This window comes from Cibotium barometz, chromosome 3 (assembly GCF_041138505.1).
Source record: "Cibotium barometz isolate CiBa-2024 chromosome 3, ASM4113850v1, whole genome shotgun sequence".
Taxonomy (NCBI): domain Eukaryota; kingdom Viridiplantae; phylum Streptophyta; class Polypodiopsida; order Cyatheales; family Cibotiaceae; genus Cibotium; species Cibotium barometz.
In genome coordinates this window covers 46,814,372-46,842,191 of record NC_141048.1, presented here as the reverse complement: position 1 = coordinate 46,842,191, position 27,820 = coordinate 46,814,372, and the positions used below count along the sequence as shown (strand labels likewise).

The 27,820-nt window shown below is 43.0% G+C and overlaps 1 protein-coding gene across 1 annotated transcript; it reads left to right on the top strand.

The window, feature by feature from the left end:
• The first annotated feature begins 5,445 nt into the window (after window positions 1-5,445).
• LOC147640152 (uncharacterized) lies at window positions 5,446-19,613 on the top strand. The gene is made up of 3 exons (XM_086777860.1): window positions 5,446-5,841; window positions 18,790-18,835; window positions 19,091-19,613. Exons 1-3 carry the CDS (start codon window positions 5,457-5,459, stop codon window positions 19,314-19,316), a joined length of 657 nt encoding a protein of 218 aa, XP_086633986.1. The 5' UTR covers window positions 5,446-5,456; the 3' UTR covers window positions 19,317-19,613.
• Window positions 19,614-27,820: the final 8,207 nt, after the last annotated feature.

Below are 27,820 nucleotides of genomic sequence, written 5' to 3'. Positions count from 1 at the left end.
CAGGATTGTGATGAGTGGCAGTTTGGTAATGGCTACTCAAGTGTGGATACGCTGCAGGTGCGGGCTTTCCGAGACCAGGTGGTGGATAGCTTGCCAGTAGATGGCAGTACAGTTGGCAGGAACTTTCCAGTACTGATGTTGGTAGTTCTTGTGTTCGTGAGTCAGAGGAAGCTGAACAGGTCACTTATGCTCTGATGTCTCGTAGTGTTCGGGACATAGAACTTCCAGTAGTTGAGGTTGTTCTTTCCACGGGGACCTTTAGGAAAGCCAGGCAGGTGACAGGTGCTTACTTGTAGAAGGAGGTGGTTTCTCCAGGCTTTGTGGTTCCGGATTCAGAGGGGGTGGTTGACAGGTTTCATCAGGTTTCTAGGACTTGCTTGTGCACCGTAACAGGTGTTGATCCTTGTGAGCAGTGTGATGTCTCTGTGACTCAGAAGCTGTTTGGTTCATTGATCTGGTTGATGGATACCGGATTGGACGGGAGCTTCCTGATGATGCAGTTGAGCTCATGGTTGCAGATGACTCTTTGGGAGGCAGGATTGCGTTTCTTGTGGTTTCTGCGGCATGCGAAGGATCATGGACTCTTGTACACAGGAGGGGGATTGTTGGATGGAGTCCGACTCCACGGTTGGAGTGACTCAGTTTGGGGAGGAGATTCGGACACGAGGGGATCTACTTATGGCCCAGGAGCAGTTTTACGGAGCAGGAGGAGGTTACATTGCAGGTTTGGGCTTCCACTGGAGGAACCCATAGTCATCCAGAGGCACTTTGTTCGTGAACAGATCGTTGCTGATGACATCTTGCTGTTCGACGGAGGACAGTACTGTGGACCTCTTCACGAAGTCGCTCTCTCAGGACTTGCTCGGGCGGCACCCCAGCTCCCAGTGGTTGGTTACACAGCCAGGAGCTGAGAGGGGGTGTTAGAAGTCATCTCCTGTCTAGATTTATACACCAGGGCCTTTGTTGTGGGTGTGCCGGCCCTTATCAGGTGTTTTATCATTTTTCCTCACTCCCCTTATTTTTTCCCTATTTTTTCCCATTTTTTCTGAGGCTTGGGAGGGTTGCGAGAGGGTGCCAAGGGCAGTACAGTGCTGGACGACTGGGTGTTGATCAGTGTGGGCACTCTTGCTGCTGGCCGACTGGTTTTCATCAGTCGTGGGCACCAGTTTGCTGGCCGACTGCATTTATGCAGTCGTGGGACCTTTTTATCAGTCGTGGGCTTTTCTTTATGCTGGCCGACTGCCCTCTAGGGAGGTATATATAGGACCCCAGCCCCCATACCTCATTTGTATCATTTCTCGGGATCTTCTTGTGTATATAGAGTAGAGTTACACGCCTACATCTCTCTCTCTCTTGTGCTGTTTTTCTGCCTGCGTTTTTGCTCATGTTCTTGATTTGGTCATCATCTCCGCTGCATATTTTGACATTTAGTCATGCCCTTCGGTTTGACTAATGCGCCGGCCACATCAATGATGCTCATGGATAGTGTCTTAAAACCTTATTTAGGAAAATTTGTCATGGTTTTGCTAGACGATATCCTGATCTATAGTCGCACCTTCGTAAAAGGAATCCAATACTTGCGACACATAATCTCGGAAGATGGCATTTATATGGATCCAGTGAAAGTTGGAAATGGCCACATCCCACAAGCTTAGGAGAATTATAAGTTTTTCTTGTTTTGTTAGCTTTTATAGAAAGTATGTTCGAGCTTATGCTAAGATAGTTGTTCAGATGACGAATCAGCTTAAAGGAAAGGGAAAGACCTTCATTTGGGGGGATTCCCAGCAAAGAAGTTTTGAAAAACTTAAGGTAGCTATAGCTACGGCTCCCGTTCTAAAAGTGGTCGATCCGAATCAACCCCTTATGGTAGAGATGGTTGCAAGTAACGATGCAGTAGGCGCAATCCTCTTACAAGGGGGAAAACCTATTGCATTTGAAAGTAAAAACTTGGACAAAGCTCAACAAAATTATTTAGCTTATGAAAGGGAGTTATATGCTATAATTCATGCCTTAAAGAAGTGGATGCATTATTTATATGGTGCCAGATTTGAGATAGTCTTTGATCATGAGAGCATCAAATGGCTATCTAGTCAAAGAGAGTTGAAAAGACGTAAAGCTTGATGGGCAAAGTTGCTCCAGGAGTTCGACGTTCAACTTAGATATAGAAAAGGACGTTACAATGTGGTAGCTGATTCACTGAGTCGCATGCACATAGTTAACGAGTTGAGTTTTAGTCAAATTAAGAGTGATTTTATGGAATCACTTAAGGGGAAGTGTGTTGATGATCTGCGCGATATGCCCATGTGTGGAGTGTCGTAAAGAAGAGGGATCCCTTGACTATAAATAAAGATAGCCCCGTTAACGAGACAGACACTTCCACTAGCGGTAAGTCTCGAGAGATATCTCAAGGGGACATGTCACTTACAACAAGTGATGAAAGAAATCGTTGGAAGATTTTTTCCATCGATAACGGTTACTTACTTTACAAAGGTAGAACATGTATACCTTCGGACTCAAACATTAGGCGCCGTATTTTATATGAATGTCACGATAGTTCGAGTGCTAGTCATCCTGGAATACAGAAGACATATGCACTAACTAAGAGACAATTTTATTGGTCTAGCTTAAATAAGGACGTCCAAGACTATGTCTTAAAATGCTAGGTCAATAAAGTAGAATGCCTAAAAGTAGGTGGTTTACTAAGTCCACTAGAGATCCCAAATGGCAAGTGGGAGAGTATCTCAATGGACTTTATAGTTAGATTACCTAAAACGAACAAAGGCCACGATTCAGTTTGGGTAGTCGTGGGATAGGTTGACAAAAATGTGTTGGTTTATTCCAACAAAAACAACAGTGACTACACCTATGTTAGCACGGCTGTCCATTGAGAATATCTATCGACTATATGGGTTACTTTTGCCGATATAGTTAGTGATAGAGATAAAGTTTAGTAATCATTTTTGGCATGTTATGTTCAAGAGATTAGACACCATGCTAAGTATGAGTACGACTGATCATCCACAAAGCGATGGTCAAACCGAGAGAGTCAACCAAGTCCTGGAAGACATGCTACGAGCATATGTAAGCAAAAAGCAAACCAATTGGGAAGAATACTTACCCATATTAGAATTAGCTTACAATAGTGCCAAACATTCAACAACGGGATTTAGCCCATTCATGTTGATGTATGATTTTCAACCGCGAGTCCCAGTGGGCTGTTAGACTCGATAAAGAAAAGATACAAAAGGTTAAAGATTTTCTTCAAGATCTCCAGGAGATAACGATCGCAAAAGATAATGTTAAGAGAGCACAAGATCGTACTAAACATTATGCAAACAAAGATCGTAGACAGATCATCTTTGAAGAAGGTGATTAAGTGTTTTTAAAGGTTCCTAAACACTTCGAATCTTTGAAAACAGGGAGAAGTCCGAAGTTATCTCCAAGGTATCGTGGTCCATTCACAATACTTAAAAAAGTAGGTAGTGTTGCTTATAAGTTAGCTTTGCCAGAAAGCTCCAAAGTTTCATGTTAGTAGACTGAAAAAGAAATTGGGAGATGACGATAATCTCGTCAGTCAAGAGATCCTAGTAGAACTTATCGAACTCCCATCCTTACCACAGGAACCAGAAAAGGTATTGGATTTCCAAGAGAAAAGGACTCGACACTCTGTACGACAGGAGTGTTTAATCAAGTGGAAGGATAGACTAGAAGAAGGTTCTACTTAGGAAAAGGTAAGCACACCCAGATAAAGGTTCCCAAATTTTATTTTCGAGGACGAAAACTCCTCTTAAAGGGGGAGTAATGTCACGGCAAAAATAGTTTTGGGAGCCTAGAGAGCTCAACCATCCGAAACAAGGCACGGGTGGGGTTCAGTGGGAGTCAGCATGGCCAAAGCATGAGGACACGTGGTGGTACGCACTAGGGAAGTGTTCACATAAAGTTAAGGGGCAGTTGGCTAAGTGTGGCCAGGTAGCCTAGAATAGCAAAAAAAGGTGTCCAAGGATAGCTTGAGGGGGTCGTGTAGTGGCGTGGTTGGGTGGAGAATTCTGGAGCTCTCAGCCCTCTGGAGGTCAGCTAGCTCAGCTGGCCTAATACCCTAGCTTTGAATCAGCTCTGCTACAAATCGTTTTTTGTGATTCTGATGCCATTGGCATGTTCGCAGTCCTCGAAAACCCTCGTGTGGGTGGAGTGAATTAGATTTCTTTGCTTTGGATAAGCTGCATTTGGTGTGCCTCCCAAATCTTATCTTCTTTGCAAATCCACTACTGTCAACTATATATGAGTTTGGCAACAATTGAGCACATGGCGGGCTTTGCCTTTAAGCCGAGGAGAGGCTCCAACAAGTGGCCTTGGCCAATGGTTGTGTATGGGAGGAGAAATCAAAGCTCCAATGATAGTGGGTTGTGGAGGAGAAGGAAAAAATACGTAAAAATGAAAAAATGGATTATGCACCAATTAAAATTACGCCAAAATGATTAAAGAGTTCATTTGTGAGCATAATGGTTGTGGATCAAGGGTGTGATACCATGTTAGGAATCATGGTGTCTTGAAAGTGATAAGTCATATGATTTAAGCATGGTGTTACCCTAAGAAAATGATTAAGATTAATCAGAGTGATTAAGCTAATGACAAGCATAATGATATCATGGATATGAGAATGTGAGTTGTGTACTTCCATTAGATGTGTGCCTTTAAATAGGCATGAGTATATGGAATTAAGAGTGAGATTAAGTGTTAATCTCGTCCTAGAATCTCTCAACCATCCTTCGTGATTTGAGCACCTTGAAGTGAACACCTTTGTAAAGATTTGGGTGCATAAAAGATCTTCTCTCCACTAGACCTTCACAAGTTTCTCTTTCCGAAGTGGAGGGGTGATATGACCATATGACAACTTGGTATGATATGATATGATCTTGACCTTAGAACCATGTGCCCTTAGCCCTATGTCACATACATGGATGTTTTGGTGTATATTTCAACAGTTATTAACACGGCTTTATTTGCACATAGCGGACTTGCTGGTTATGTAACTTTGTTTTGTTTTCTTTGGGAGGACACTAATTGCGCAATTGCAACTTGTTTAATTTGGGATATATATATATATATAGTTAAAAAAAGGCGTACAATGAACCATAAGTCACGAGAAACATCAAGAGTTCTCTATCAACAATCTACACCAACTGTAAATGCTACTGCAAATCATCAGAACATAAATGTGTGAGAAAGGCAAAAAAAAAAGAGAGTCTCAAAACCTATGTAAAGGCTACTGGGGTGGGTACTATAGCATGCTCTACCTGCTTCGATGCAAAGCTCATCCCTCCCAACTCCACCAAGGGTGGGTTAAAAGAGCGTGTGTGGGTAACAAATCATCGCAAGTAACACCTATACATTTTTTCGAGACCACAAAAAGGTCCGATTTTCGAGGTATTTTTTTTATGAAATTTAAAAACACACACATGCCCGAAAGAAATGCAGGGCTTACTTCAAACGATGCAATGACATCCATTCCTCCTAACAGCTCAGAGCTCGCCTTTGCTGCTGAAACGGGCCAGGGAGAGAGCCTGGTCCAAGCGACACCCCAGCCTGCGCGCCTTCACGTGTCTCAGAAGAAGCAAAAACCCGTGCCAGAAACCCTAGAGCAGAGCTTCGAGTCTCTGAACTTGGAGCGCTGCAGTGCTTTGCAAAAGACCAAGACCAAGAGCAAGATGGGTGTGGTCCGCCTCCGCCTGGCCAGATTTGGGCGCAAGAACGCCCCCTTCTACCGCATACACGCAGCTGACAGCCGAAGCCCCCGCGATGGCAAATTCTTGGAGAGAATTGGGTATTATGACCCTAGGCCAGGTAAGCACCCCTTCTTCTGCCTGTTGAGTTGAGCATTCTCTATGTGCATATTCCTTCTGAGCTGCAAATATCTCCATTCCCTTACGCATGTGCACTTATGTCCATTTATCATACGCATGCATGGCTTCATGTACAGGCACAATACACATGTGCGTAAGCTTCTTGAGTTGTTATATCCGATGAGCATGTCATATGCCTTTTGGCTCGCAAGGTGCAATGAAGTATGTGCATACCTCGTGCAATGTCCCATGAGCATAAACATGAACATATAAATAGGCGGCTGATGTAGGGCTAGGTATTTTCCTGTGCTGCTGGTCAGCCAGTACATTCCCCATTAATGTTAGGTATTTTGGAGCTCGCATGTGTTTCCATCCTCTGTATGTACCCGTGTTTGTGTACCCACTTGTGTTCGTGGAACTGCCCCGAAAAGGGCTATGTAAATGTGTGTCCACCTGTGTGTGTGTGAGACCTTGTTCATATGCGTGTGTGTGTGAACACTTGCCTAGGTGTGAACACACCCTTATATCTAGATAAGATAAGTGTGTGCCTTGTGGCATTAGTCTATTGTAGTGTGTGATTCGATTGAGTCAAAAGATAAGGTTCTAAACCTACAAAAGCATGTACTTGATCTGAAGTAATACATCACATCATTTTGAGCTGTGCAATATCATCTCTCTAGAGCATTGTTACATTCTCTCTCTCTCTCTCTCTCTCTCTCTCTCTCTCTCTCTCTAGTAGAGATGGAGTACCACCCTCCATAGCTGTTCCTACTGAACCCTAACCCTTGGCATGGTCTTCAAATGGTATCAGACCTAGGGTTACTGCACATCTAGAATTTGAGCTTCAAATGTTTTTGGCTGCTCTCTCTGGGTCATCCATGGTCTTCCACTGTTGCTCGCTCAAACCTTCCCATCTACAGCCCAATAGGCCTCTGTGCCGTCCGCCCAACAACGCTGTGCCTCGCTGGTTATTTTTCGGCCTTATCATCGCTCCACCATTTTTTGACTCTTCTCACTTTTGCATGCACTTGTGAGCCCTTTGCCGTTTTCTAGCCTCCCGCCAATGTCCCTCATCGGCGTGTCCTTGCTTGGTGATTTCCTTCTTGCCGCTCACTAGCCGGCGTTCTTCTCTTGCATCAGATATTGAGTCTCTCGTATGCTCCTATCTGGCTAGACCTCGTTTTCGCGCTTTGGTGCTTGCTTTCTTGGGCCATCTTTCCTTGCTATAGCTACTTGTCTGCCTTGCTCTGTCAACCCCGCCACCTGTTTGTGTCCTTCCGATTGATGGTGGTGACCTTTATCTTAGCCTTAACTCTTGCGTCACATCTCAAAATTTGGAAATTTTGGGGGTTGTTTTGAAAATCAGCTTTCCTCAATCAAATTGATGCTACTTGATCATTATAAATTGAGGGTATTTAAAAATTGAGATAATTTGACCCTAATTGAAGCCTTTCTAGCATTAAAAATTGAAGCTTTTGTATCATCCATAATTTGCCTCATAGTTTGAAGTTGCTGTAACTTAGAAATTGGGTTTTTTTACCCATTTTGACCTTTTAACCCAAAATTGAAGACTCCAGCCTTGCAGTTTTGAGAGTCATGGGCCAAATGCCCTAAGTAGTTGTTCCCATGGGCTATATCGACATTATTTTCTGAGGCATTCTTGTCGAGGACTTCCTCAACAACATCATTGAAGAACGATAGTGTGCACACATGTGTAACAACGATGCGGGGATTTTAATTTCTTAAATATTTATGTTGTGTGAGTGTCATGGGTTCTATGCCGGGGATGTCTTCCAAAATGAGATGTAATTGGGTTTTTTATCCATTTTGACATTTTAACCCAAAATTGAAGACTCTTGCCTTGTAGTTTTGAGAGTCATGGGATAAATGCCCTAAGTAGTTGTTCCCATGGGCTACATCGACATTATTTTTCGGGGCATTCTTGTCGAGGACTTCATCAACAACATCATTAAAGAACAACAGTGTGCACATGTGTAACAACTGTGCGGGGATTTTAATTTCTTAAATATTTATGTTGTGTGAGTGTCATGGGTTCTATACCGGGGATGTCTCCCGAGACGAGATGTAATAATCTCTTTGTGAGTTTTACCACCTTGTGTTACAAAAGGCTCTATATTTTTTCCCGGTTTATTCCAGATAGGAGCTAGGGGGTGACTAAGTGCTGGCCTCGTTGCCTTAGGCTTGCCCTGATACGAGAGACTACCATGGCACGGGTGTCACGATTGTGACTTAATCTCTCTTCATTATTGTTAATTATCTTTAATTACTCTTAAATCATTGAAAGAACACTAGTGAAGGGTCACACCTTGTCACATGGGTCATCACCAAAGGATACATCTCTTCAAAGGGACACATCTATTGATTAAAGGACACATCTCTACGTCGAAAGGACATAACTATTCATTCAAGAGTCACACCCTTTCATCAAGGATGTGCCTCTTCATTCGTACCTCTTCAGGCCCTATTTAACAAGGCCTTGTGTCTCAATGCAAACAACATAGCTTTCTGCTCTCTGTCTCGTGTTTACTCAAGTATTTAAGCATTAAGATATTTTAATCATGTTTAATTAAGCTAAAAGCTTGACAATGGTATCATAGCAAACAAACTCCAACCTGTAGCATGTCCACAGCCAAACCCTAACCCTACAAATTAGAAAAACCCTAACCCTAAAAATCAGCCAGCCCTAACCCTAAAATCAGCCATAGCAGGGTCTGTATGGAAGAGCACGAGAGAATGCCCCATGAAATTTAGTCCAATTTTGCCAATTTTTACTGATTAATGCCGGTGTAGCAACCCATATGCAAAAAAAACATAAATCAAGACAGAAGTGATGAGACACAATAATTGAGGTGTTTACCTGCTACCCTATGTCCTTCGGGAAGCGTTGCACCCTTTCCATGTGCCTCTCCAAGCCTCAAGTCGCCTCTCTTCAAATTTTTTTTTTGGGCAAGTTTCATAAAAAGCTTACGTGATGAATTTTTTTAAAAATTAAAAAGCCTATAAAAGGCTTTACTTATTAAGCCATAGCGTTTTTTAAGGCTTTACACTAAGCCCACGGCCAACGACAAAAAAAAAGGCCGGCGTTTACGCAAACAGTCCCCCTTTCGGTGTTTTTTTCTCCTGCGCAAACCCTCTCTCCCCCCCTATTCGATGGATTTCAGGTAGCCCCTCTCCTCGTGGCGATTTCACCAGTCACTTCTCCTCCTCGGTGGCTTCTTCCGTGCGACTTTTTGCGGCGAGCCCAGAGAGAAAAAGAAATACAGAAAACAAAAAACAAAGCGGCCAGCCCCTCTGTGCTTTTCTTGGTGGTTTCTCTAGCGGCAAGTTCTCCTCCTCCTGCACATGGTTCACACACATCTCATGTGTGATCAACCCATATACCTTGCTATTTTTATCATTAAAAAAAAACACAAAATAAAGCACAAACAATAGCCAAGACAATGTGGCACTTTAATGTTCAAGAAAGAGCCAAGGCACAATTCATCATCATACGGGTACCACACACTTTAGGTGTGCAAATCGGGATCTTAGTCTACTACTGTGGAGGATGAAACCCACCAGCCTGGCAATCCAGCTCTAGCGGATTGGCAACAAGCTTTGCAGCAAATGCAGCAGCAGTTTTAACAGCAACTTCAAGAGTCCATGGCCACATTGGCTTCTCAGATTCAACAGTTGTGGATGAATCGCCATTCTCATACCAATTTTGTACCAACAATTGACATTATAGCATTAGTACTAGACAATGAAGACAACATTCCCCCTGAGGTGGAAGGTGACGATCTTAAGACACTATCATCTTTTGCAAGCTAGTAAAACAAAGAAATTGGAAGTTAAAACCCCTTGAGTCCTATGGAGGACAACGCAATAAGCGTACACTTGAACAATGGCTTTATAAACTTCGCGTGTATTTTGACTCGATGGTCCTTACTGATGCCAAGAAGATTACTGTGACATGTGAGAGCTTATGACCGTAGTAATCACAACCTTAGTCTAACTAAACTGCACTTAATGATGTTTAAGAGACAAGACAGATATGTGTCAATGCAATGCAGCTATATTATATGAATGAATGCGGTTACAATGAGGTCCAAATGGATCTGTATTGCTGAATATGCTGCCTATATGCTGAATATGCGGGATGAACTGCTGTCCACTCTTTCCCTTGTCTCCTGGGAAGGAAACGCTGAAGGGAGGCTTTGGAACAGATGCTGAATGCTGACCTGGATGATGAAACGCAGATCTGATGGGCTGATGATGATGCGTTTGCTGAAGATGATGCTGAGGGTGATGTGTTTGCTGATGATGAGGCTGAGGATGATGTGTTTGCTGATTATGCTGCTCCCAATGCTTCCTGGAGGAGATGCGTCGGAGAACACACTGCTGAATGCTGCTATGATCAACCTGAATGGCTGAATGGAGAGGCGCCTGAATATACATGCATGAATGCTGCTGGTCGGCCAGCATAAGGGCTGTCGGCCAGATGCATTGTCCATCACTTGCTGTCGGCTGCCCCATAAATGCCTGAAAATGCCTATAAAATTGCATAAATGCCAGTAAACTACCTGATGATGTCTATGATGCTAATATGATGCCATAATGATGCCATGTCACTGTACACCTGACTGGTGTGCACGTGACATTCCCCGCTGCTAAACTGTTGCTGGGTGGATACCTGGCAACCTTCGACTCCTCTGTGATCCTTCTCCTCCGAACCACTGCCCCCTTCTGTCTTCTGCTGGGACTGAGGTCGTCTGCAGGAGTGAAATCCTTTGAGCCAAGACTCCATGTAGTGCGGGAACTGAATGGCAAATACCTGAGTCACCCCTAACCTGACTCTGGAAACCTTTCACCTACCATCTCCGTCGTACCTGAAGCTCTGAACCTCTTGAGGCGATGTTGAGCAAACTTCCGTCTTCTGTGGAAGAGAAACCCCCTGCTGCCAATTGAAGCCCAAAACTTATGTGCTCCTTTGATGATGGATGTCCTTCTTCCCTGAGAGTTCATGGGTAACATGTATGCAAGACTGACTGCTAAGATGACTGCTAAGATAACTGCTATGATGACTGCTATGCAAGCTATGTGCAACCCTATATGCTGTGCAAGAATGCAGATGGATGGGTTACTGATGCAAACCTAAGGGAAAATCCCTAAGGGTGGCTTGCAAAATTTTGAGAACCGGGTTTAACTGTGCGGAAGCGATAAAAATGATGTCTGACTGAATGACTGATGAACTGAACATGCTCTAAGGCTGGTTACCTTGTAACGCTCTGATACCAATGTGACATGTGAGAGCTTATGACCGTAGTAATCACAACCTTAGTCTAACTAAACTGCACTTAATGATGTTTAAGAGACAGACAGATATGTGTCAATGCAATGCAGCTATATATTATATGAATGAATGCGGTTACAATGAGATCCAAATGGATCTGTACTGCTGAATATGCTGCCTATATGCTGAATATGCGGGATGAACTGCTGTCCACTCTTTCCCTTGTCTCCTGGGAAGGAAACGCTGAAGGGAGGCTTTGGAACAGATGATGAATGCTGACCTGGATGATGAATGCTGACCTGGATGATGAAACGCAGATCTGATGCGCTGATGATGATGCGTTTGCTGAAGATGATGCTGAGGGTGATGCGTTTGCTGATGATGAGGCTGAGAATGATGCGTTTGCTGATTATGCTGCTCCCAATGCTTCCGGGAGGAGATGCGTTGGAGAACACACTGCTGAATGCTGCTATGATCAACCTGAATGGCTGAATGGAGAGGCGCCTGAATATATATGCATGAATGCTGCTGGTCGGCCAGCATAAGGGCTGTCGGCCAGATGCATTGTCCATCACTTGCTGTCGGCTGCCCCATAAATGCCTGAAAAATGCCTATAAAATTGCATAAATGTCAGTAAACTACTTGATGATGTCTATGATGCCATAATGATGCCATGTCACTGTACACCTGACTGGTGTGCACGTGACATTCCCCGCTGCTAAACTGTTGTTGGGTGGATTTCCTTCGCAGTCTTCAAAGTCTGTATGGGAGGGGAAATTCCTTTGGTGAGAGATTCTGCAATCGCCGACATCACCTTCGCATTGTGAGCATCCCAATCCACAAGAGATTTGAGAAACTACTCCTCCTGAAGACGTGTGAACCGATTGCTATCCCTTCAAGGACGTTCCTCCGAGCCATCAACAATGTCCCATAAGCCTTTTTTGCTAAACCATAGCCTCATGATCAAGTTCCAATTTGCATAATTGTCGCCATTCAGTTTGTCGTCCTTGCTCGAACACGGGAGACCCATCTCCTTCGTCAATCCGATCCACCTCTCCAAAAAAAATGCAGCCCAAATCTTGTCCAACTTCATGCTGAAAATCAGCAGCACTCCTTCGGCTGAAAAACGCAGATTCGAAGGGGTTCTCCGCGATGAAAACGCTGGTAGATCCGATCAGCCCCCCTCTTATAGCAAAAACGCTGGTCTAGGGGTGCTTCTCGCGATGAAAACGCAGCAAATCAATCGCTCTCCTGCCGGCTGAAAAACGCAGCCGAGATCTGCCTTCTCCTCGCGCTCCGGTCCCCTAGGCGTTGACGTGCCTTGGCTCTGATACCATGTCAAAGTTGACAATGCGGAAGTAGTATTGCGTTAGTGAGAAAACGCTAAGGGAGAGAGGATGAAAGAAAACGCAGGCAGAGAAAAGGGAGAGAGAGGGTACACAAACGCTAGAGAGAGAGAGTATTGGAACCAACACAACAGCAATGAATTAGATGAATTTTTACAATGGAGCTAGGGTGCTTATATATCCACAAATGGACTTGGCCGACCTCACTTGAGATGCATGCAAAAAATTTTAACATCGCCTTGTACTGTGCCGCCTGCGCCAAATTTGACAGATCTGCGCAGCGCTGCTTGCGCCTCAGATCTGTGCACCGTGTGCCTCCGCCGTCTGCATCTCATACGCCTCATATCTGCGCCGCCTTGCCTAGCTGCCCTCTGTACAGATCTGCACCACTCGTGCAAAGTGTACCTGCACACTGGAAAATTCGAGGTATTTGAAAATTTTCAAAAAAAATTCAATCCCATACAAGGTTTCCAGGTTAACTTCGTGAGATTTGCAAATTTTTGACCTGAAATTGCACAAATTGCCTGTTGAAATTTGGGGCTTTTCACAATTAAACCTGCAATTGCAACATTGGCATTGATTTCAGCAGATTTGGTGCATAATTTCACCAGAAATTTGGGGATTTTGCAGAAATTGGCACTACTTGCAGGCAATTTTGGGTATTACAGGCACATTTGGTTGGCATTAGGGCATTTCCTCCAATTTTTGGGCATTCCAACATTTGGTACAGGTGACAATTGCATTAGCAGATTTACAGGTGCAAATCCGGTTAAGATCTGGTCTAATTGGTTGCCTAAAAATTAGGGCTTTTCTACATTGAGCCCATTTTTGGAGCATTCGACCAATTTACCTTTGATTTTACCAGGATTTGAGCACTTGCAGCTTTTACAGGTGTCAGCTGATCGTGTTTTTCACGGCACATGTATACATTTGTGGTTTACTGCAGTATATGAATGCCATTGTGGACACTTTGACAGATTTGCATCATCGTGCAGTACACTTGCAGATTTGGGACATGAAATGTATTTCTCGTGGGGGAGGAGTTCCCTTTCAGTCCATTGATTATCTTGCTATTTATCTCCCGCATTCTTACGGTTTTGCTGGGCATTGCCTACTCGTGGTGACTTGTGAGATTTGCTGTGTTATCATGGCCAACAGTAACAATGACCTCTTTGGAATGCTATCTCAAGAGGACAAGCTCAATGGGGATAACTACCCTATGTTGGCTTATATGATGCGTCATGTTTTGGTTGCCAAGAATGTATGGCTGTATGTGGATGGCACTGAGAAGCGTCCTCTTGCACCTGCTCCAGCGGAAGGTGAAGTGATTCCCGCTCACCCTCCTGCAGGTCTACCTCCTCATCTTCCTCCTACTCAGCGGTAGCATACTTGGGATGCTAGGGATGCTCAGGTCCATGCATTGATTGCTCTCTCGTGCCGCAGGCATATCATTCCGCACATTCGTTCCTGCACCATTGCAAAGGGTGCTTGGGATACCTTGGCGGCGTTGTATTCAGGTCACAATGAGGCTCGTGTAGCTTACCTTCAAGGCAAGCTTGAGACTGACTGCATGCTTGAAGGTGACTCTATCGATCAGTACCTTACGCATGTGAAAGACCTACGAGAGCAGCTCATCAACATTGATGAGGTCTTGACAGATAGCTATCTTGTTCAGACTGTTTTGTGTAATTTGCCTGACTCTTATCAGACATTTGGCACCACTTTGCAGTTGTTGGCTGGCAATGCACCTAATGCGGTCACTTTGACAACCTTGTGACTCTCTTGCTCAGTGAAGAGCAATCTCGTTCCAACAGGAACAACATGATGTCTGCTGAGTCAGCAATGGCTGCTCCCTTTCGTGGGAATAGATCTGGGCCTAAACCTAGCCCATCGGATCCTCCCAAGATAGAAGACAAGCCTGAAAATAAAAAGTGCTGTAACTATTGCAAGAAAACATGGCACACCATAGAGGAATGCAGGAAGCGTATTGAGAGTGAAAAAAAGAAGAAATTGGCATCTTCTTCCACAGGTACGGATCAGGCCAATTTGGTTACACATGTGGCAGCCTTGACCCTTAAATCTTCATCGCCTGCAGAGATGTCTTCTGATGCCGTTGCTTTGATGACTATGCTCTATAGTCTGTACTCCGTGGTATGCATTGTCTTGTAGATGCATTTCAGGGGGGGATTTTACTTGCCCACATGCAGGTGGTGATGCCTCATGGTCACTTATGCTTGTTGACCCTTATGTTGGTCTTTGCTAGATGCTTTCTCTTATGTGATGTCTATTGGAGATGCCTTTTATGATGTTTTCCCTTGCAGCAAGATTGTTTCTAGAGTAATGACATTGTCACTTTCTCACATGTGATGTTTACTGGGAGTGCCTTCTACACACTTGGCCAGTATTGGCTTGCTCTCATGGTTTTGACATGTCACATGGATATTATTCATTGTGGGATTATGCATCTTTACACTTGCCATACATGCCACTGATCTGTCCCGAATACTACGAGACATCAGAGCATAAGTTACCTGTCCAGTTTCCTCTGACTGACGAACACAAGAACTACCAACATCAGTACTGGAGAGTTCCTGCCAACTGCTGCCATTAACTGGCAAGCTATCCACCATCTGGTCCCGGAAAGTCTGCACCTGCAGCGTATCCACACTTAAGTGGCCATTACCAGACTGCCACTCATCACAAACGCGAGGACCTGGGGGAGAGAGTGCTGAAAGCTTGTAAACTCCATTCTCCACTCCGCCTTCCCAAACCACTTGGCCTGTTGCTTTGTCCCGGAGAGCAACAAAATGCTCATCAAACTCCACCCGTACGCCAGTCTTGCAAACCTGATGCACTGACAACAGATGAAAACCAAGTGCCGGAACATACAACACCTGGGAGGAATGCTTCCCCCCTCTGCCATCGGAAACTATCTCCATCCTGCCCTCACTGTGAACTAGGATAGTGGACGTATCCCCAGTAAGAATGTGACTAGAAAGCCTCTGTAAACCGGAACGGGAAGGAGTCATGTGCCTGGAAGCACCACTATCTAGAATCCACTCCCGAGTATCCGTTGCGGAGAGTCCTCCAATCTCCTCCCTGCCTGAAGAAAATGAAACATCGGTGTTCGCCACCTCCAGTTGCACAAAAGCCGGAGTCTTCATGATTGCTGCTGAGGAATCTTCACCCTTCTCGGTCTTCCGCTTGGGACACTACCTCCAGTAGTGGCCTTTTTCGCCACAATCATTACAGGTCCTCTTTGCCTTTAGTTTCTCGCGGTCAGTAACGGACTTCTTCTCAGAAGACTTCTCCGACGAAGCCTTTCCTTTGCTCGTGTTACGGCCTTTCGACCGTTGGCCAATTAAGGTCTCCGAACCTCCACTCTCAGGAGGGTTTGTGAATCGTTCCTCTTGGTCCAGGACCATGGGCACAAGCTCCTCCCACGTGATGGTGCTGAGCCTGCCACTGGTAATCAAAGACGAGTAAAATGCTGAATACTGAGAGAGCAAATGTGATAGCAACGTTATGGCCATGTCCTCTGACGATATCTCCTTCCCAGCCTGAAGAACTTCCTGCTGAAGAGCCTGCAGCTTGTTAATATGCTCCCGCATCGTCGACGACTTTGTAGGGCTCATAACCCGCATCTTTACTTCCAAGGAAATCCTTTTCATGGGCGATACCTTGTTGTAAAGAGAGGCCAAATGCTGCCATATACCTCTGGCCAGCGTCATATGCTTTACATGATTGATTACCTGTGGTGTGCAAATGAGAAAAATAAATGAACGGACCCTGGCGTTGACACGATCCCACATCTGTGTCTGAGCCTCCTGGTCCTTTCGGATCGACGGTAACTCCCCTTCCTCTACTTCCGGCTGTGGAACCCTAACAACGACGAAATTAGCGAGGTCGTAAGACTCCAGAACAGATTCCATCACAACCTTCCATATGCCGTAGTTGCTCCCGTCCAACTGACGGTCTACTGGGAACGTGGGGAGTGTCGGGATCTTCACATGCCTCTCGGCCATCTCAAACGGATCTGCCATTGCGGGGATGTACTCTGAAAAGGGTGGGTGGGTGGGAACAAAGAAGAAATAACACTTGCAAGTGGCTGTCCAGCAAATCAGCCCGCCGTCCTCTTGCTTCTCCTCTTCCCGAACAGTCCCGTACGGTCCACCAATCAGCAACACAGCAGTCCCCCTCTTGCTCACACAAATCCCAAGAACTATCTAGAGCCTAGGCTCTGATACCATGTCAAAATATGCAGCGGAAATGATAACCAAACTTGGGTTGACAAGAGCAAGTAGAGTGCAGAAAATAGACAGCACAAGAAACACAGGGAAATAGGTGTGTAAACTCTTCTCTATACACAAGATCCCGCAAATAACTGAATGAATAAGTGGTGGGGGGCATGGGGCCTATTTATATGCCCCATGCATGCAGTTGGCCAGCGCTAGTGGCTCTCCACGACTGCATGAAGCAGTCGGCCAGCAGTAGAAAGCTCCACGTCTGCATAAAGCAAGTCGGCCAGTAGAAGAAAACTCCACGCTTGTTGAATAGGCAGTTGGCCAGCCACACGACTTCTGAATGGACAGTCGGCCAGCCACCAGAAGCTCTTGCCAACATCTGGCATCCATCCACACCACCGAAAAATGGGGAAAAATAGGTGAGGAAAAATGATAAAACACCTATACAGGGCGGGCACACCCACAAGAGAGGCCCTGGTGTATAAAAATAGACAGGAGATGACTTCTAACAGTGTGTGATCGGGACTCCTTCCTATGTGCATTAACCTACATTTGGAAAGGCTCATTGTTTAGGCCATTCCTGGGCTGAATCTTACTCCTTGGGAACTCCTTTTTTCTGATTCAAGTCTCATCCCCATAATCTACCTTGGTCACTTTCGTACACCATAGGCAAGTCCAAGGGCACAGGGGTTTTGCCTAGCTAGCAACCTTTTACTCTTTTTTACCTCGGGTGCAGGTTGATAATGGCAAGCTTAGGTGGCCTTTCACCAAAGCTAGCCCTGCAGAACCTGGCTTGGAAAGGGAGTACCTTCATGTTAGTCCATACATGCAGCTTCGCGGCTTGCATTTCTTCTCACCTTTTGGTTCTTCACAGCTGCAGAAGCCTGTTCTTTTTCCTCCTCCTTGGAGATTGACTTTTCAGGTAAATTATCCTCAGGTCATCTATGTAAGCGAATAATTGGCTCATAATCAGTGTTTCCCAAGGCAATGAAGTTCCCAAGCATGGCCTTGGTTGTGCACTAGCGACACCCTCAAATAGTGGGCTCTAGTGGTTCAGGGTTTGGGTGTCCGGGGCCTGGTATCGATTTAGCCTCAATGGTCTTGAGTGTATTAATATAGGATACTATTTTCTTTGGGATGTCTGCATTTGGTGGTGAGCAAGCCTTAGGAAGTTTTGGGGTGGTCAAATGGTTTAGCTTAGAATCTCAAAGGATTCTGAGGTTATGAAAACCACAAGCTTTCTCCCAGGTATAGCATGCCTCATAGAATTACTGTGGCAATCAATGAGGTAGCTTATAAATTGCATTTGACAGAAGGGTAAGTATACGTAAAAACTTTGCAGACAATAAAGAAACTTATGTGAGAGGTTGAAAAAATGCTTAGGTGCGAAGGTGTTTGTGCAGTACCTTTAGCTAATGGTGAATCTAAAGGAGGCATCTGCATGGCTTCTGCAGTGTGATAGCATAACAGGATGGTTGTCAAAGAATCGTTCCTTTAGCCATACTACTTCATTTAAGTGTCTATGCATGCACTTTGTCAAGTGTTGTTTGGCCCGTTTTCGTGATGCATGTTTAAAACTGTGCAAAACGAGGTGTCATGAGATCAATATCCCTCGTTATCCTAAGATCTGATTGGTACCACTACTGCTCTGCTACAGGGGAGGTCCCATGTACTCGTTGAGTAGAGATACATGAAATCTATTGTAAATAGTCCAGTGGAGTGGTACTGCTAGTCCCCCTATTCACAATGCCATGACCATAGTGATGGCAAAAGGGACGAGTTTTGTGATCAACAATGTTAAGGCACTTCTTTCTGACTCACTTGAGTCTTTTTTTAGTGATGTGAATATAGATTCAGTCACCTGCATATTTTTCAAGTTCACTAATGCATTTCTTGGATCATTCCAAAAACTGTGTAGGGCACTTCAGTACTGAATCATGACATTGATAACTAGTTATTGGGAGAAGTGCTAGTCAACCAGTTAGACCATTCCTGCATAAACTGGAACAAAGCTTTTGCATTTGTCAAGTTTGTCCTTATCAGTACTTTTTTGTGCTGCTTTTCAGGGAAGGATGGTCACAAGCGGATTGCGTTGAACTTTGAAAGAGCAAAGTAAGTTTTCTTCCTGTTTTGGGATATTTGGGGTGTTTGAGAGGAGGGGGGGGGGGGGGTGCATTTCTTTCTTTTGGAAGAAGGCTTTGTTTTGCTTTCTGCAGAAGATCACTTGCTGCAACTCTTATTGGTAAAATGGCTTAGTTCTGGCCAAGTTCGCCCTTCAAACACACTCCTTTTTGGATGTGTAAATTGGAAGACATGCTTTGCATGTTGAGTCATCTGGAGTTTTGATTATTCAATGCACTTTTGCAGGTACTGGTTGTCTGTTGGAGCACAGCCATCAGATGTTGTCAGACGAATTTTCTTTATCTCTGGCTTACTTCCAAAACCGCCCCTTCCGCAGATGCCCAAAAAAGGTAGTTATTCTAAAGGGAATGAAGGTGCTGGTCTGGCTGCCGTCCTTGATGATGAAGAGATTGATCCTGATGAAGACGAATTTGAAGGCCCCACAGAAGAACCAGAATTGTCTACATTGTGAAAATGTTACTTAAGTGCAAATCTAAGAATATGCTCCAGTTTTCCGGTTTCTAGAAGTTCGTGAAGTACACGTGATAGAGCTGTAATTGTGTTTCCAGTTTTTGTTGCACTTGCTTTCAATCAAAATTGTAGCAAACATTACTTTGTTTATGCCCATCAACTCAGTTTTTGACAGATCTACTGCAAACAAAAACAAAACCTGTCCCCACCCCTCCAGCGTAAATTTATTATGAGCAAACCAATATAAAATTTCTTGTGGGAATGGCTTCAAGTTCTATGTTAAGAGTCTGTTTTTCTTTTTACAAGCCTACTTCACAAGAAGAAAATGGCTGGCCATGGCTTTACACTGAACTGGGTGTCTAAGTACAGTGGCCACACTGCTCTTGTGCAAAAAAGCATTCCAATGGAAAATCTTGATTGTGGAAGTTTGTGGTCAAGCTAACAGGCTGTTGGGAGTCTGGGTGCACATGTGACCCTTGGTTCACAATATTGGGCAAGCCTGCTTGTGACGTGTTTCCCTTTTGTGAATGGCTCTCAGTTTTATGTGTAGACTCCATGCAATATTTATGCTGGTGAGAGAAGGGAAACCCTCCCCTTTCTATGGTAATCCTCTTTAGACAAAAAAAATAACAGTTTGGAGCAAATCTAAGTTTTTGTGTGATTATGGCTCTTTGGAATTTTGAAAAATGTGAGCATGAGTTGGAATAGGCCCATGCCGAAAATACAGTCTGCCTGGCTTCTTCGTAGCTTATTGGAATCCTTATGTGTGTATCCTAAAATCTTAGGCCTAGTCCAAGTGTTGTGATTGAATTATTATTTTTGTTGAATTCAAAGTCGTTGTACATTATTTGCTTTGTATGTTTATCTCCCGAAAAATTAAATGTACTAAATCACTTTTCACTCGATGATGTCTTTCCATTGGTGTCATTGGATGTATGTGTTCTACTTGTCACCAACTTTCCATACATGACTTATTTATGTCCATCTCACACTTCAGTGGTTTGTCATGTTGTACATGCTTTACATTTTTTTCTTAACAATGCTAACAAGCTACAACCATTTATGCTGTACTTAAAGACCCTTGTCATTCTTCCTTTGGGGCCACAGAATATACTTTATTTTGTGGAATCTATCTTCAAAGACCATGTAATGTCCTCTAAAGAATGCACTAACACTGCTCTATGTCATACACAACTATCTTGGAGATTCCACATTAGATAGATCCATGGAAAATATTTTCTATCTTATTTGGGTTGTACATCACAAGGGGTGATGGGCTTGTTAGAAAACTTTGGTATTGGACTCTTATTTGATTGCAAAGAAGCAACCTTTTGAGCTCTATGGCTGAGGTTTTTTTTTTGGGGTAAATTTAATGGACAATATGATAACCTTCCAAACACAGTTGATCCATCAAGTGCTCTTATTGACATATAACACAAAACATGAGCATTTTATTTTATGGCTTCCAAAAAAAGGTCAACCACACACACTGATATTGTGAATGTACTCTCTTTTGATAAATGTCTATTTGCAAGTCACTTTTTAGGAGAAACCACCAACCACAAAAAACCAAAAATGAAGTAAAGCATCACAAAATTAATCGCAAGGGTTAAAGCAAATTTGCAAGCATAAGACAAAAAAAGACTACATAGAACTAGAGTTTCAAGCATGAAGTATTAACTTAAAATATCTTAAGGAATTTAGACAATCTACAAGAGAATTTTAGGCAATCTATAGGAGATGCTAGTTTACATTTTGCATTGGTTTTTATTGGGTTCTTTGTGGGATGTCTATGTCAAATTCTATTTTGAACTTTTGGTCTATGTCATATATATCATGGATCATTCTTATAGAGGTTGCCATGGTGTCTCTTTTTCTTTTAAACAATACAAAAGCACATTCTAGTATTTAAGGATGTGAGGAAAAGGGCTTTGGGAGTAGGTGAGGAATAGTATACAACTATCGAAGTGTCCTCTTACAGTGTTTTCAAAATGACCAAAATTGGAAATGAAAATGGACCCCAAAAAGGTTACTTAAAAAACTTTGTGAGAATCACTCGAGAATGGCACACCTTCATGGAAAATGGGTGAAAAAGCTTCATGAAAAAGAAGAAGTGACAGACAGCTTATGGTGGAAAGAGCTCACTTCGTATCAAGAAAACCCTTGGAATTCCATAAGAGTGCTCCTAAACCTTCCACCTTTACAACAAGCCATGTGTAATTTGGCACCCCAAGTAGATTTTAATTTATCACCCGTGCTCTACCATAGTGGAGTTAGATGAGGTGTCCCATAGCCAAGTTAACTTGGCCATGGGACCCACATATGCTCCCTTTTTGCAATGAATACCCTTCTACTTTTCATATTCCAATGGACAGTTATTTACATCATGATGACATAGTGGCCAAAGGAAATTTGACCATGCACATTAGCATAGTTACATTTTGAATAGCCAAGTTGCATTTAAAGTTCTCATGGCCGAGTTTATTGGGTTGTTGGAAAAGACCTTAAACACAACCATTTGCCCATGATTCTTGCAATTGCATCTCAAGTGCTTTGAAGTCAAACTAGTTGTACTTTGCAAAGCACCCTATAAAACCTCTACCCCCTTGTTTAATTCTAAATGGTCAGTGGAAGTGTATTCTAAGAGGTAGGGAACTCTTCACTCATGGCATCTCCTACAATTGTCTGTACTACTAACATTAGGTATCCTGCTATGGTGGGCTCCCCGAGGCTTATTCTATCCCATGATTTTTTCCTGCGATTTATACGAGATATATGTAGGTTGGTTCACGATTGGAAAACCAAACACATATGTATACACAAGGGCAACCATGAATTTTTCTTGTGATATATATGAGATATATGTAGGTTGGTTCATGATTGGAAAACCAAGCACATATGTATACACAAGGGCAACCAACACTTGAAAATAGGGAAGAATCATCCCATGGGTCGAGACATTCTTGCCAATGAGTCTAATAAGGAAGACTCATCCCATGGGTTGAGGCATTCTTGCCAAACGAGTCTAACACAACGACTTGATGATATCTGTAGAAGCATCCAACATATAATCTCTCACCGTGTTAATTAATATCTATAAAGCTTATAATGGGATGTTGGATGGTGAAGATGAGAACCTAGAATATGAGCACAGCCTAGAGCCTGACTACTCTTAAGGATTGGATTCATCTTATGGCAACAATGGACACTCTTTCACATAAGCTTGGGACAAGGTTTGTATGTTTAAACGGTGTTAACATCACATCCATGTTTGTGCTAGTAGATGTATTCAAAAAATAACTAGCACAGTGAAACCTTTTTGCCTTGAGCTAGAGTTCCCCCAGAAAGACCAGCTAGCCACATGGCCTACCTTGGTTAACACCATGGCTAGCCACAACGTGTTGTCTTAGGAGACAGTAAATCCTTTTCTCCTCCAGGTGCCTATAAGCCAAAGGTAAAATCAGCCCACTCTTCAAGCAAGGATGCTGAGAAGAGTGGGTGATAATCCTAAGAGAAAGTCGAATGCCTTTTCTCAGGGCATGTATACAACAAACTAAGTCAAACGCCTTTTCTCGGGGCAGGTATATGACAAAGAAAGCCAAACGCCTTTTCTTAGGGCAGCTATAAGCGAAAGGCGAAATCACTCCACTCTTCTAGATCAAGGATACTGAGAAGGGGATTGATAATCTTAAGAAGAAAGTCAAATGAAACCATTATTGGAAGCCATGCCATTATATCAATGAATGCAAAAAGAAGTCAGCGAACTATGCAGAGGATGATTGGACATTCATTGTGCATTAAAATTGTGACCCTTTTTTGCATGATGTATGCATGTCAGTGATAGATCAATATGTCTAGCATTTTGATTACTGGTGCTAACAAGCCTATTACTTCTTAGCGTGATTTATGCTCCTCAAGAAGTCACAATTACATGTGCAAATAACTTCTCATATCTTCTTTATTTATGCTCCTCAAAAGTCCACAATTACATGCGCAAATAACTCCTCATATCTAGTGAAAAGAGTTGGTAAGGTCGTTCTCACTGCTACAAATGGTGGGACAGTCACTCTCTCAAAAGTCTTGTTTATTACAAGCATTAAAAAGAACTTGATGCTAGTCTCTCTGTTGGTTGGATGATAAGGTAGTAAAATGCATTTTTGTGGGATATTGTTATGGACTACCACACCTCCAAGAGGGAACTCAATGCATTCACCTAAGGGAAGAGCAATAGAAAACAACTGTCGTGGGGCACTTACCAATGCTTCAAACTTGAGTCCCTTGAGGCCTCCAAGCTCACTTGAGAAGCTCCAATCCTCCAAGCTCCACCTCCACGCTGTCACCGTAGAGTTGCTCACACCATAACATAAGGCAATCACTCTCTCTCACTCTCCAACACAAGCATGCAACATACAAGCATAGAAGAGGCACAAGTGCTAGAATGCTCTCTCTCAATCTCTCTCAAGACACAAAGAAGATCTCTCAATAGCACAAAGGGGGATTGTGTCTATTCATTATGAGAAAATGCTTTATATACAATTGGCGCTTATTCACACTTGGGCGCCCAAAACTTACTTAACTAAGACCTTGGGTGGCCAATATCTCATAATGTACAACTTTTATAATGCCTTTACATGACACTTATTAATGTGCTCATATGGAGGAGCAAACTTGTTAATCCAAAATGGGATTAACATCCCCCCTACCTGATGTACGTTATGTCCTCAGAACCTGTTTTACTGAGGTCAAAAGACTTGGTCGCCGAACTCGGTGACGGTAGAAGTTACGGCATGATTGAAGATTTTTTAGGGTTCTTCGGAATGCCGAGTGTGATCTCTTGAACTGGTGTCGACCATGTCCTCGAATGTGATATGCATATAGGCAAGAAGACACCTAATGATGCATCATGCCTTTGTCAGAGGGACTTTGATTCATGTCAAATTGCAGCTGCTCAGCATCATACCCATAATATCGTTCCTTGGGTTGATCGATCAGACCCACAAGCAATTTTAAGAATCTAACACTGGCCACTATTGTTGGGTTTGGGATACAACACCATGCTTGTATCCAATTCAGCATCTGCTTTCTTTGTTCCCTTATGTCTGTAAATGTAGCTGGCATGAAGATTGGGAAGCTATAACAGACGTGAATCCCACTGCTTGGCCTCTTGAAATTCCAGAGGTGTCCATCTCCTCTTTAGTGGCATGTACAAGGTATCAACTCGTTGAGTTGGTGGCGCACACATATATTCATGGCTGTATTCTGGAATTGTGAGGAACTCCTTTCTCCAGTCTGGCTGTATGCTGAAATTTTCCAGCTTGGGGTGTGCATCATCTATGATAATTGTTGTATATCGCCCTCTTGTGTGGACTAGGTGAGCCTTCCTCCACCTGCAGAAGCAATAACTGATCCTAAACATTACCATTCTGATTTCCAACAGGTCAGCCAATTGTGGATTGGTTAACTTGGTGTGCCATGCCACGTTAGACCACCACCACAAGGTGCCCTCTCTAGCTAAAGGTAGCAGTTCTAATTTTGGGCAAGGTGCTTGGAGAGGGTATGGCACATAAGGTTGCTTTGTTGGTGTCACATTTGAGTAGGCCTCTGGTAGAATCTGCCTAGTTGGTTCCTTACTGAGTGGCCTGAACCCACACTCTTTTGATAGGAAGATCCTTGGTGATTTGATGCACTATCATCACTTAGGAGTGAGGTTGTCTCCAATGAGATTTCCAGACCTCAAGTGCATGTGAATATGATTTGATAAGCTATTTTGCTCTCCCAATTAAATTTTGGTCAGATTCTGTCGACTTGTTTCTGAGGCCGTGAGATTGTAGAGAACAGTTCACGTCGTGAAGTGTCAGAAAACAATTCACGTTGTGAACGATTTTTTGCACTTTCACGTGTTTAAATTTTTTCTTTTGGACTCAGAATTCCACGTTGCCTTGTATAATTTTCAATGGTCTCAAGACTTCAGCCTTAATCTGACAATACCAGGTTCGTGCATTGGATTTGATTAAGGTGAGAAATTGCAAAAAAAGTTCACGTCGTGAAGAGAAAAGGTTTCACGTTATGAAAAGCAATTGGTTCACGTCGTGAAGGGTTCTAAAATGGTTCATGTCATGAATTGAAAATGTTTCACGGCGTGAAGTGCTCTAAAATAGTTCACGTCGTGAATGATTTTTTGCACGTTCACGATTCTTAATTTTGTCAGACCTCGTGGTGTCAGGATAAGGCTACCTATTTTTTGTGGCAAGGTAATCCCGTGAATTGCGGCGTTAATGCGATGTTGATGGTAGGAGTGTTTCATGGCGTGAAGTTACAAAAAACGGTTCACATTGTGAATGATTTTCCTAGAGTTTCACGTGGGAACTTCCTACATCATCGACTAAGGTGATTTTGGGTGCAAAATCCTTGTCCAACTGCTTCCAAGATGATTGTGCCACGCCTAAGGAATGTAATACAAGATCAAGGCACAATCAATGGCTCTTTATTTTTTTTATTTTTGTAAATTTTTTAAAAGAAAAAAAACAGAATACCAACCTGCTCGTTCACATAAATGATTCCAGTGATGCAAACATCAAAAGTAGCTAGAAAAAATAGTGAAGCTCTCTTCCAAGTCCATTCCACCCACACAAATACACATTAAACACAACCAATTTCTCACGATTTTTTCCTTCCACTCAAATCTTATCCATACATTTCCTACACAATGCACTACCAGAATGCAAAGGCAATCATGAATCTTATGTAATGGGAGCTGAAACTCCAAGAGGATGGAAGAAACAAGGGTGTTTCCCTGACACCGATGCCAAAAATGTTATGGGCTACCGCACCTCCAAGAGGGAACTCAATGCATTCACCTAAGGGAAGAGAAATAGAACACAAAAGTCATAGGGCACTTACCAATGCTTAGAACTTGAGTCCCTTGAGGCCTCCAAGCTCACTTAAGAAGCTCCAATCCTCCAAGCTCCAACTCCACACTGTCACCCGTAGAGTCACTTGCACCATAACATAAGGCAATCACTCTCTCTCACTCTCCAACACAAGCGTGCAACATACAAGCATAGAAGAGGCACAAGTGCTAGAATGCTCTCTATCAATCTCTCTCAAGACACAAAGAAGAGCTCTGAATAGCATAAAGGGGGATTGTGTCTATTCATTATGAGAAAATGCCTTATATACAATTGGCCCTTATTCACACTTAACTAAGGCCTTGGATGGCCAATATCTCATAATGTACAACTTTTATAGTACCTTTGCATGACACTTATTAATGTCCTCATATGGAGAAGCATACTTGTTAATCCAAAATGGGTTTAATAGATATAGCTAAAAAAGAAAAGGATATAAGCTCAACCATCTGGCCAAAAGGAAGATTTTGGTAAGTAGAGATATTGTATTTTTTGAGGACTCAATTCATCCCATGATTTTATGAAAAAAAACAGCAAAATGTATGCTCACATGACATCTTTGATACTCCTACCTTTGTATAATATTGAGTAGCCATGTGTGGCACAAATGAATGCTCAATAAGGTGCTCTAAATTAGTCTATATCAACTGAAAATTAGCTCAAATTTTAGTCCATATATCAACCTATTGGAGGCAATTGTGGATGATGTAATGCATGAGGAAAGGGTAGCCATATAGGCAAAGAGTATGCCAAAATGGTTGGTGCAAATATTATTGTAAGATAGAAATTAGCTACTCCTTTGCCTAGTAGGACATGTGTAGGTTCTCATCATGCATCTTATTATTTTATGGATCATGCTCTCATTTCTCATTTCCAGTATATGTAATGAAGAGGAACTTGTTTCCTTTGAGGAAGCACATAAAAATGATCATTGGATGCAGCCCATGTGCAAGATGAGTATGACTCAATCCTCAAAAATGACACTTGGTATTTAGCAAAGTTGCCTTGTGGAAAAAAGGCCATGGGTACGAATTGGGTTTATAAGCTTAAGTGTAAAGATGATGGTAGCATTAATTGCTACAAGGAAATGCTTAGGGTAAAGGGTTATACTCATGAGAATATACTCAAGAGAAGGGTATAGATTATGATGACACCTTTGCACCCACGCCTCTTATGGTTATAATAATGTGTATGATTGAATTGGTGGTAGCACATCATGGTTGGGATATACATCACTTGAAGATATCAAGACTGCCTTCTTGAATGGTGATTTGCATGAGAAGGTTTATGTGTCTCAGCCTTGTGGTTTTGTCGAGAAGAGATAAGATTCTTAAAGTATGTAGGTTAAGAAAGGTTTTATATGGCCTTAAGCAAGCTCCCACAGAGCATGGTATGAGAAGATAAATGCATGTTTGATTGCTTGTGTCTTTGTTGAGAAGGGACAAGAGTCTAAAGTATGCAAGTTAAGAAAAGCTTTATATGGCCTTAAGCAGGCTCCCACAAATCATGGTATGAGAAGATAAATGCATGCTTGATTGTTGCAAATGGTTTTTGCAACACTCCAATTGAGAGTACCCTCTATGTAAAGAGAGGTAAA